The sequence below is a fragment of the Nothoprocta perdicaria genome, unplaced genomic scaffold (genome assembly GCF_003342845.1).
Source record: "Nothoprocta perdicaria isolate Ctin4 unplaced genomic scaffold, notPer1 scaffold_203, whole genome shotgun sequence".
NCBI lineage: Eukaryota > Metazoa > Chordata > Aves > Tinamiformes > Tinamidae > Nothoprocta > Nothoprocta perdicaria.
The window spans coordinates 440,837-452,725 of record NW_020455239.1 but is presented as its reverse complement, the minus strand read 5'-3'; the positions used below and the strand labels follow the sequence as shown (position 1 = coordinate 452,725).

Genomic DNA, 11,889 nt, shown 5'->3' with positions numbered 1-11,889 from the left:
GCCCACCGCCCGCGGCCCCGCCCCTTTGCTCGAAGCCCCGCCCCTCTCCCCCGCGGCCCCGCCCCGCCGCTCGCGGCGCGGCGCTGTGAGGAGAGCGGCCGCCTGCCGCCCGTGCTCGGCGCCCTCCTCCTCACCCTCCTCCTCCTCCCCGTCACCTCCCTGGTCCGCAGCGCCTTCCTCTCCCTCCTCAGCACCCCCTCCTGCACAGCCCCCTCCTCATGCCCCGATCCTCAGTGCCTCCCTCGTCGTCCTCACCCTGAGCACCTTCCTCCTCCACGGCACCCTCCTCATCCTCYGTGCCTTCCTCACGCTCCTCAGCACCCCACTCATCCACAGTGCCTACAGCACCCCSCTCATCCTGCCCACCCTCCCGGCCTTCCTCACCCACCCATCACCCTGCTCCTCCTCATCCCTGTCCCCGTTGGTGCCCTCCTCATCATCCTCACCATCATCTCAGGGCTCTCCTCACCCTCCTCACCTTCCTCACCCCCAGCCCCTTCCTCATCCTCAGTGCTCTCCATCACCCTCCTCATCCCACCGCGCCACAGGAAGCTTGGGGATGTCTGGGATGCTCAGGGATTTCCTGGCACCAGGGATGTATGGGATGTTTGGGATGCTCGGGAATGCCCGGGATGCTCAGGGATGTATCGGCACCAGGGATGTCCAGGATGCTCAGGGATGGCGGGGATGCTCAGGGATGTCCTGGCACCAGGGATGTCAGGGATGCTCAGGGATATCCGGGATGCTCGGGGATGTCCAGGATGCTTGGGAATGTCCGGGATGCTCAGAGATTTCCTGGCACCAGGCATGTCCCGGGCACTGCACAGCATCCAGAGCAGCCCGCAAGCCCCGCAGCGCTGCAAACAGCAGGATAGAGCGCTGTATTTTGGGGTGAAACACGGGAAACACCATCAGCGCGCCCRCCAGAACAGCCTCCCTGCTCTCCAGCCTTTCGCTTCACCAGTGACTTGAAGGAAGCGGATAAGAGAAACCAACTAAAAGACGAGGGAAACCCATCATCAGCAAGTCAAAGATAATAGGAGGGATTTAAAACACATGCTATTAAGTGCACAGGCTCTACAAACAGCGCTGTCAGAAGCAAGGCGCGAGGGCGGGCGGCGTTTCGGGAGGCGTTTGCCGGCTGCACCCGCTACTCCAAGTGTCATTAAAAACGGCCTCCGGCCGTTTTTAATGACACTTGGAGTAGCGGGTGCGTTTCCAAAGAGCGGAATAAAAACAGGCTCCAATATCCCAAGAGGAAACACCGGGATGAGGGAGACAACTCYGGCCTCGCAACAGATGCTGCTCGCAGACACAGCAGCAGAAGAGCTGACAATAATGCYGTCTATATAAGGAATCTATATCTATAATGCTATCTATAAGGAGCTAAGGGAGGGGATTATACACCTGCATTAACTTGGGCTTATGGGAAATTGATGTCTGATACTCCCTTTGATKAGAGCAGATGTGTGAAAGAAAGCAGTAATGCTAAATTTGGCATTTACACCTCTGTATTTTTGTACATCTCTCCATATAACACGTGTGCGAGAGAGCAAAATCCAGACAAACTTCAAATTTTTAAAGGCAGAGTCATCACCAAGTGGATTTTTTTTTTTTCCATTTAATCACACGGAAAATCACATTTGGTTCTATATCTTATATGACTTTTTTATTTTTATTATTAAGTTCAAATACTATATAAAACAATATAAAATCATCGCGGGTGGAAGTCTGTGGGGAAAACAAAACTGGGGAGTGGTAACAGATGAGAGCAAATGCTACGCAAAGGTGTCTTGTGTTTCATTATGCTATGCTATGCTATGCTATGCTATGCTATGCTATGCTATGCTATGCTATGCTATGCTATGCTATGCTATGCTATAATATAATATAATATAATATAATATAATATAATATAATATAATATAATATAATATAATATAATATAATATAATATAATATAATATAATATAATATACTGTGAGTGTGGGAGGAAAGCAGGTTGCCGTATTTATGCTTTGGGAAACACAGGCTGGAAAATTTGCGTGAGAAGTAGATGAAAACCATGCTGTGATCAGAAAGTCTGAGAGCCCTCCCGTGGCTGGGAAGAGGCCAAGGAAGTGTTTTTTTTAATATATATATATATATATATATATATATAAAATATATATATAAAAAATATATATATAAATATATATATATTTTATATATATATATATAAATATATATATAAATATATATATATTATACATATATATTTATATATATATTATATATATATTATTATATATTATTATATATTATTTACATACATATTATTATAATATATTATATATTATTTATTTATATATATATTTTTATATATATATAAAACATATGATATATGTTATGATATATGATATATATATAATATATATATATCATATATATATATTATATATATATATATGATATGGCTCAAAGAATAAGGAATTTGGGACAACCACAGGGCTGAGTTAAATGCACAGATCAGCGTCAGGTCACGCTGATCCCTCTGGCTCTGCTGAAGCCTATGAATGATAATCATAGAACATTATATGATTTATATTATGATATTAGTAATATTGTCTCTCTATATTTTATTCTTTCGGTCYGTGAGGAATTAAACCTGTGGCCAGCTTCACGTGCTCCCCGTGCTCTTCYGCGGCGTCCCCCTGCTCCTGCCCTGAGCTCTCGGTCTCCATGAACACAACACCGAGAGAGAGGGGCCCGTGGCTCCACGGCAGAAGGCCAGCAGTCCACACAGACAAAACATAAACTATCTGTGACAAAAACTAAATTTTTGTCACGTTTAATCAAAATCCTACCGAATTTTCTGTCCGTTATCAGAGCATTGGGATCTCCCCGAGTGGTGGGACCTCCTGTGGAGCATCAGGATCTCCTCGGGAGCATTGGGATCTCCTCCGGAGCATCGGGATCTCCTCCGAGTGGTGGGACCTCCTCTGGAGCATCAAGATCTCCTCGGGAGCATCGGGATCTCCTCCGGAACGGCGGCTTCCCRGAGCCTGCCCAGGAAAGCAGCCCCATGGGGCCCACGGAGATGGGCTGCTCCCGTGCTCAGGTACCTCCTTCCAGCTTCCCGGCTCGTCTCCATCCTCTCTGCTCGTTGGAAGGACGCAAGGGTTTTTTATACCAATACTCACCTGTACAGGCGCCGTGACTCCACAAGAGCAGCTATTTCCTCCGAACCAGCGCTGTTCAGCGCAGAGCTGCTGCTGCCTCTGGAGAGCAGCACACTGACAACCYGCCTGTCCTGTCCTACGGGACGAGGACAGGGAGCAGTGGAGTGAAAAAAAGAACGCAATATTACAGATCCTAAAAAATGTCCTTCCTCATGTGAGTGACATCGGGGAAAAGAACACTCTGCTCTCAAAAATCCCTTGGGAAGACTCATTTTCTCCAAGCCAGGAACTCCGCAGCGGGTGAAGGTGCCCGGTCATCTTTTACTGTGAGACAGGGTGGAAACTCCCCAGAGCTTTATCTTAACCTCTGCTTTCTCCTCGTGCCCAGCGTGTTCCCGTGTTTCAGGCTTGCTTGTCAGGGACAAGCCCAGCCCGTTGGGACCTTCTCCCCTAGATCCCGAGCTCCAGTGGTGGGATCTGCCCGACACAAACTGTGACAATGGGCACAAAGGGGGGACAATGGGCACAAAGGGGGGACAAGGGGCACAAAGCAGGGACAATGGGCACGAGGGCAGCGGAGCGGCGCAGCGCCCTGCGGGACGCCCAGCCCATCTGGGCACCTGCAATTCAGATCCAGATCGAGGTTTTAAATGTTCTTGGGGTGCGGAACACAAAACTCCACCGTGAATCACCCAGTTAGTTCATAAACAAATCCACAGGTGCACAAAAATAAAACCACAAAAGACCTGCAAGTTGGCTGGATTGCTGCAGCTCAACAGTAGGTATCTCCATCCATATTGAAGTGACATGGACTGAACTACATGAATGACTTGGAAATCCTGTGACACTGGTGATGTCTGAGGTTAATAACGAGCCCCTCTGGCCTTCAATTTCTGCGATTCCCCGTGGCCAGGAGATATCCATGTCCGTATGAATCTGCTCATACGGACAAACCTTAAATCGTAATTGTAAATCCAAAGAAAACCTCCGTGTGGCAAAAGAGAACGCATGGAAAGAGAGAAGCATCCTCACCAGGGTGACGGCGAGCAGAGTGCCGAGGTCCCAGCGGCGCTCCGAGCGCCGCGGGCTCCGTGGGGCACCCGGCCCCACAGCCGCGACACGGGACACAATTCCCATCAACCTCAGCCAACACTTCACTTCTGCCTCAGCTTTAAGGCCCCCGCTACRCAGCTGTGGACCTGGACTGCTTTGATCTAATTCCTTGCTGCGTTTGATGAACAGCTACGAGCACCGAGGACACGTTACGCCTCGGGTGGARAAGTGTCCTTGATTCGCAGGAAAATGATAAATATTGACAAATATTTCTAAGGGCATCTAGGGACACAGGGAATAGAGAGTATTAAGTTATAACGCTGCCTTTTAGAAGAAATACAAGGCTTTGCCACTAGGACCAGGTCTACGTGGAGGGCCGGGGTCTACCTGGCCTGTGTCTGCCCCCGGCTATCTGATGTTGGAACACTTTGGGATTCAAACCCCTCCTTCTGCTTTTGCTTGGTTTCGCTTGGTGGTTTGCTACAAAGCCTCCCCAAATGCAAAAAAATAAATAATAATAAAAAAAAAAACCTACAAACTGATGTAAAATACCCTTTTCTCACCTCTTGGCTAGGTCCTGGAAAGGCTCCGCTCACATTTCTGTTCCTGGGATTTCGTAATCCTACTGGATGTTGATTCCTCCAGCTTTGATTCAGGATTAGGGCGCCAGGGCCTGAAACTCCTGCTGCGAACACTTAAGCCCGTAAAGAGCTGGTTTTAAGAACAACAGAAATGTCATATAAAGATGATGGGAATGCTTGGGCCGGAGGCGGCCGCTTCCCGGCGCCGCCGCAGTCCGGGAATCTAACCAGCCCGAGGGACAGGGACACCCCGCGCACACAGAGGGCTCGCGGCAGGGCTGGGGGATCCCGGCACACTCCCCGGTCCCGGGAAGGCCGGTACMTCCTCGCAGGATGGCCAGGGCGGGTACAAGCCCCGCTGAGAACCGCGGGTCTCATTTAATGCTTCCCAGGGGCTGCCCATGCGGGGAAGGGGCTCGCGCTGCTCCGAGGATCTGCAAGATGAGGCGGCACCTCCGGCTGAGGCCTCCTCTGATCAGCTGAGGTCTGGCCAAGGGGAGCAGCCCACCCGGCCCTCCCGCTGCCCTGGGCCCTGGAACGGCGCTCCGGTGAGGCGCGCATGGAGCGGCAGCTGCAGCAAACACCGTCCACCAGGACCAGCAGGATGAGGCGGGGGAAGCGGCGCTGGCCGCACCAGCACCGCGGTCACRGCCGTGGAGCTGCCCGCTTCGACTGCTCCGAGCGGCGGCCGCCGGCACCGCAACCACGGCCACCCCGCGAGCGGGAGCGGCACCTGCAGCGAGGGCACGATCCGAGGAGAGGAACCATCCAGGAACGCCGTGATCCAAGGAAGGGCGTGATCCAGGAATGCCATGATCCAAGGAATGCTGTGATCTAAGGAAGGAAGGCCATGATCCAAGGAACACGATCCAAGGAAGGACACCATTGAAGAATGCCATGATCTAAGGAAGAGCACAGTTTCAGGAAGGCTATGATCCAAAGAAGGGCACTATCCAAGGAAGAGCACAATTCYAGGAAGGACACCATCCAAGCACTGCAGGTTTGGGGCAGCCAGCACCGATTTGGAGCCTCATCCCGCTCAGGCCCTCCAGGGTTTGGTCCCCACGACATCCAGGGAGTCCCGCGCTCCGCGCCGGCCGCATCCCTGGGCCAGGGCCCCGGGCACAGGATTCCCTGAGGAGCCCGAGCTCCCGTTCCTGACTCCTGCCACGCTGCTCCTGGCTCCGCTGGGAACCCCCGGTGCCGGCAGTGTCTCCGTGAGCGGCGCAGGGGCGAGGGCTGYGTGAGGACACGAGCCCAGGCTCCCCGGAGCAACACGGAGCAGCGCTGCGGCCCTGCCAGCCGGGAATCCCTTAACCACCGCTGGAGGAGGCATCTAAACCCCTGCAGATCGGCAACTCTCTTCATATATATAATATATATTTTTTATATATATATATAMAAGTTGCTTTCACCTCCACCARTCTGTATACCAAGTTGTCTCATTGTGGGATTCATACTCCTCTCCACTGAGCCCAATTTCACTCCATTTCTCCCGTTCTCCCCTATTTCCAGCAGCGGTGTTTCCGAGAGCGGGCGGTCGAGGGGGTTCAAGCAGAGCGTGYTGGGGCGCTCTGCTCCGCACACCCTCATTCCTCAGCCTGCACGGGGACCTCCCGCTACCCAGGGCCTGGCAGTGAAATGCCTAGGATTTAATAGATTAATAATAGATTAAGAGATTAATTAACACATTTGCTGTTYTCCGTTTACATATTATTATGTTTTTATAATAATGATCTCTGCCACAGRCAAGCAGCTCCTGGCACTAAAAACGTTTAATAGGTGACCACAGCAATAGATGAGTGCTGCTCTTCTGTCCATGGCGCAATTAGGATGAGCTGAAAACAAACAAACAGGGAAAACTTGGGGYGGAGCGGGAGGAATGAGTTCTTCAAATTGAGTTTCTATGGTTGGGAACGTGGAGCTTTGCATCCCAACAAGGGAAAGGTGTGACTGCCGAGGCCGGAGCGGCCGGTGCAGCCGCGCGGCGCCCAGACCCACACGCCTCGCGAAGCCGGACACGGGATCCCGCCTGCTTCCCAAGGGACGTCGCTCTCTAGGAACTCCAAGACGCCTCCAACTTGCACGTTTTTTTAGGGCAAATAAGACACATGTTGTTTCTCCTGCTACACTTTTATCTCCGTAATCAGTCCTGCTAATTAACACTTTTGTGACATGCAAAAAAGAAAAATACCTCTATTCCTGCACCCATTACTCACAAAGAGATTATTTTATGATTCATCTAAGCGATTCACATACTGTAATTAAGAAGAGCTCTACAGCTAATTGCATCTTTACCAAATAGTTTAATAATCAGAGTAGTGCCTTGACAATCATCTTTTTAATTGCATATATGCGATGGATGTTGTGTACAAACTCCAGCTCATCAGAAATAAATAGACAAATGCGTATTCCTGTGACAGCAAGTGGGATAATTTTAGGCTCAGAAAACACTGAAAATGCTCAACCTGGCTAGCAAGTGTTTTTTTGAATTGCCTTGAGCTCCCCAGGCAAGACTGTGAGCGCRGGGACCCACTCTGGGTTGTTAGAGGACAACCCACCGGTGTCCCACGGTGGGATTCGCTGCCAAGCTGAATATACTTACGGCAACGGTGGGAATGGCCCACCTGGAGAGAGACGCCAGGTCCGAAGGGCAGGCGGGAGCGCTGCGGTCTGTGCGTCCCGTCTCGGAGCAGGACCAGGCTCGCTGAAGCAGCCAGCTCCAGGACACGGGCACTGCTCCCCGTGTCCCTTCTGGGCCGTGTCCCGGCCGGGGACACCCTGTCCCAGCCCCGCGCGCCTGCTCACGAGGGCTGTGCGCTCCCTAAGAGCAGGTCCTGCCTGCCCCGCTGCTCTAAGCGCACACAGACCTTGTCTTCCTCAGCTGCTTTGGGGCTCCCAGGCAGCGGGCACCAAGGGCCGCGGGTGTCCCCTCCAGCAGTGACGGCCGCAGTGACGGACACACGTTGACAAACGGCAGCGCAGGGAGCCCCAGGCCTCAGCTCAGCCGCGAAGCACCTGAACAAAAGGCCACGGGAGGCCTGGGAACCTCACCTGCTTGTGGGTGCCCTCRCGCCCTCACCACCAAGCAAAGCTGCATCTCAGCCCAGGCTCCGGCTCTGCAGCCTCCCTGCTGTGACCCAGGGGCACTGGCCTCGGTGGCCGCTCCGCACACGGGACACGAGGCCGGTTCTCCCTTAACGGTGCTAATGGCCTCGTCCACATGCAGGGCTGCTAATCCACACGGTGCCTGCCCGACCTCCTCCGTCACCCCCGGGCGTCCTGGGCAGGGGCAGGACATGACTCCAGCCCCCCGRGCGCTCCCACAAAGCCTCGGACACCCCTGAGCGTCGTCAGCGCCTTTTTAATAACCGTGTTAACAAAACAAAGGAATTACGCCACAAAATCATCAAAAAATAGAAATAAGCGTCTGCCACAGCTAGGAAAGCGAGGAGAGGTGGCGCACGAGGCGGCACGCGAGGCGGGCGCGCGGCGCAGCCCGGCGGGAGGAGCGGGGCTGTGCGGAGGCTGCCGCGCCGCCACGCAGCACGTGCTGTGCTCCCGAGGGGCCCAAAAGCGGCTGCCGCCCCTGGGGCCCGGCCGGCGCGGGAGCCGCCGAGCCCGTCCCTGCCCCGCTTGGCGCCACCRTCTCCCCGCACCACGACCACGTTGGCACCGCAGCGGCGGCTCCTCCCTGGCGTGCGTGGTGGTCAAGGTGCCGCCGCGGAGCAGGCGGAGGGTGCGGYGGACAGCGATGCTGCGGCGGCTGGACAGGACGCGCCAGGGTCCCCGTGACGCTGCGGTGGGCGGGAGGGACGCACCGGGGTCCCTGTGATGCTGCAGCGGGGGGACAGGATGCGCCGGGGTCCCTGTCACGCTGCCGCGGATGGACGGGACGCACCGGGGTCCCTGTGATGCTGCAGCGGGGGGACGGGACGCGCCGGGGTCCCTGTCACATTGCCGTGGATGGACGGGACGCACCGGGATCCCTGTGATGCTGCAGCGGGGGGACGGGACGCGCCGGGGTCCCTGTCACGCTGCTGCGGATGGACAGGACGTGCTGGGTCCCTGTCACGCTGCGGTGGGCAGACGGGTCGTGCCGGGGTCCCTGTGACGCTGCGGCGGGCGGACAGGACGCGCCGGGTCCCTGTGACGCTGCGGTGGGCGGACAGGACGTGTTGGGGTCCCCGCTCACGCTGCAGCAGCTGGACGGGACGTGCCGGGCTCCCCGCTCGCGCAGTGGGCAGATGGGACGTGCCGGGCTCCCCGCTCGCGCAGCGGCGTCCCGGGCGCTGCGGGAGGACGGGCGCGTGCGGCCGCCTCAGGCGCCCAGGGTCATGTTGCGCAGCAGCCACTGCTGCGCGCGGCTCCCGCTGCAGTCCCTCACGCTGGGCACCATCCTGTCGTCCTCGGCGGGCTCGGCCAGGCACTGGTTGCTGTTGGCGTGCCGCAGCGTCAGCCTCTGCAAGAGAGAAGGCAGCGCTGCGGCAGCTGCAGCGCGCACGGGGCGCGGGCAGCTCCCGGCCCAACGYGGCAGCTCCGGGATCGCGGGATTTACCCCCAGCCCCTGCACGCGCTTTGGATCCAACACGTTTTGAGGATATAAARGATCTACTTTATCTGATTTATCTAAGCTGGAGGACAATATGCATGTAGAGAGATCCAGGAAAGCTAAATGTGAAACACCACAAACATGAAACACCACGAACATGAAACACCACTAATATTAAATAAACACAAACACGAAACAYCACGAATAAAGGTGGGCATGGACTCCGTTTGAGGAGCGGGTGCTCCGCCCGGGGTGGCTCTGTCCCCGGGCTGGCCGTGGTGTCACCCGTGGCGGTGGCACGATGGCCCCGGTCTCCCCGGGCCCCGAGCCGCAGTGCCGGGGCCTCGCGTGGACTGCAGGGTTCAGCCCACGCCGGCTGCGTTTCCACCCGCTCTGCAGTGTTTTGAAGAGCAGCTTTCCCCGGTGCAAAGGGTTTCCGGCCGGGAACGTGAGCAGCACTGCCGTAACGCCATGGTGCACGGACAGGACGGCCCGTTTGAGACAGCAGCATCGCTGCRCAGGACTCACTAGCAACAAACATCACTTGTGTATCCTCGGAGAGGCAAAGAGCTGCAGGCCGGGGCTCGCTGGAAGCTGAGAGCCCCTGTGACAGGGATCGCTGCCACCGACCTTGCTCCGTAAGCCTGGGGACAGATTATGGATTATGGAGCCTTTTCCAAAACACCACCTTTCACACAATGTCACAGGCCAGAATTCGGCTCGCAGCCAGCACCAGAAACAGTGCATGCACTCCAGGCAAAGGATGCTAGTTTGGGGGTGAGATTCACRGTTTAATCTTAGCCACGCAAGCAACGAGGCGTCTTAAAGCAGCCMGCTCCTCGTTGGGAAGTCTCCTCTGTGGCTGCTCCTCACTGCGGTGACGTGTGCGAACACCAGGGCTCGGCCAGGCCTGATGTGGAACCCGATGTGAAGCACGTGCCCCTCGGCACCCGCTGCGGCGCGCACGGCAGCGCCGCGGGCACCGGCGCTCCTCAAAACCCAGCACGAGCCACCCAACCGACTACTGCTCCYGCCTCTGAGTGACCCAGTACCATTACGCAGACACGTGTCTGGTCTCGGGCACCGCCAGTTCCGCCCGGCACCCCCCGGGGATCAGTACGTCACGGAGCAGCACTCCTGATCCGTACCATCAATATTCTTGCAATAGCTGCTCCCTGGAGACCTGCTCCTCAGTTTCAAATAAACTATTATGCAATTCGCAAAGAAAAGCCTATAGATACTATAACAAATCATTGAGGGGCCATTTGATACGCATTCAATGATGAATATAAGGCATTTTTCTCTAATTACAAGAGGAAAGAATTAGTACTGTTAACAGAAGTAGTTTATTTGCTAAATAGCACTGTTCAAAGCATCACTGATTCTTCACTTATATTGTCTTAAGTGCAATTAAGCTGCTATCATCTTCTGCTATCACCACAAATGCAAACAAGCCTAAAAATGCTGCTGCCGCCCTCCTCAGCTGTTCCCTTTTATCCAGTGTATAATTTCATGCCAGACTACCATATCATTGGGATTTTCATCTGTCTTCCAAATGCCTTTTTCTGCCTTCTATTATTATTTACGCTGTTGAGAAAGAGGCCTCCTTTGCGTGGGAAACAACCAACTCCCCGGCAATGCTCCTAGGAGGCGGCGGCGCAGGCTGCCTTGGTGCTGGGACACGGGCGCCTGTTGGGATGCGGGGTGATGCTCCAAGGGCTGCACGGAGGGTCCTGCTCACTGCACCGGGCGCCCCAAGGCGCTGCACGCTCGGAGGGAGAGCTCGGGTGCAGGGAAGGTGGCGGGTGCAACATCGTGACTTCTGCTGTGGTGAGCGCGTCAGGATTGCCCACCAAGAGCGGCTGGCACCTTCRGATCGAGTCACTTCAGAAAAGAAACGTGTGTTTTCAAAACATTTCTATGCAAAAGAAAGTCTGTAACTGGCCTCACTTAACTGTGTTGGAAGAGGGGCTAAATGTTACTGTGCAGTAAACAGTAACGACTGTTCCAAACTCAGCACAGCATGGAGATGGCTCCAGGCAGGAGCTCGCCTCCAAAACTACGTGTAGTTTATGGCAACTATTGCTGAATGAGTAACGACTATTACTGAGTTCTGCTGTCTGCACGCGCTGCCGTGCTCATCCTCCACGGACCCTGCACCTGGGCAGCAGACCCAGGGGCTTCACGGACACGCGCTCCGCGGGGGATACCAACCTCGCGGGCAGCCCGCTACAGCACGTAGTCCGTGGGGCTGCGGAAGACGTTCCTCAGGACCTCGAGGCGCGAGTAGTTGCGCAGTGCCCAGGCCTGCACGGCGTGGCCGCTGCACGCCTCCACGGTGGGGCCGCGGCTGCCGTCCTCCACGCTGCTCACCGTCAGGCACGACTGCGTGATCACGTGCAGGAACGTGCGGCTCTGCGCGGCAAGGGCGCCCGTGAGCGCCCCGACACAGCCTGGCCGCCGGCGCCGTGCGGGGGGCAGCGCGGGGCCGGCCTCCCCCCGCACCCGCCAAGCCCACACTCTGCCCACAGTCTGCCAAGGG

At 55.4% G+C, this 11,889-nt stretch overlaps 1 protein-coding gene across 1 annotated transcript in view; it reads right to left on the bottom strand.

Moving 5' to 3' along the window:
* Nucleotides 1-11,443: 11,443 nt before the first annotated feature.
* The window catches only part of GALNT13 (polypeptide N-acetylgalactosaminyltransferase 13), a 70,888-nt gene continuing 70,442 nt past the window's right edge, over nt 11,444-11,889 (bottom strand). The window contains exon 12 of the mRNA XM_026038162.1: nt 11,444-11,732. Within this exon, the coding sequence (XP_025893947.1) occupies nt 11,577-11,732 (156 nt within the window). The 3' untranslated portion in view covers nt 11,444-11,576. The remainder of the gene's footprint in view (nt 11,733-11,889) is intronic.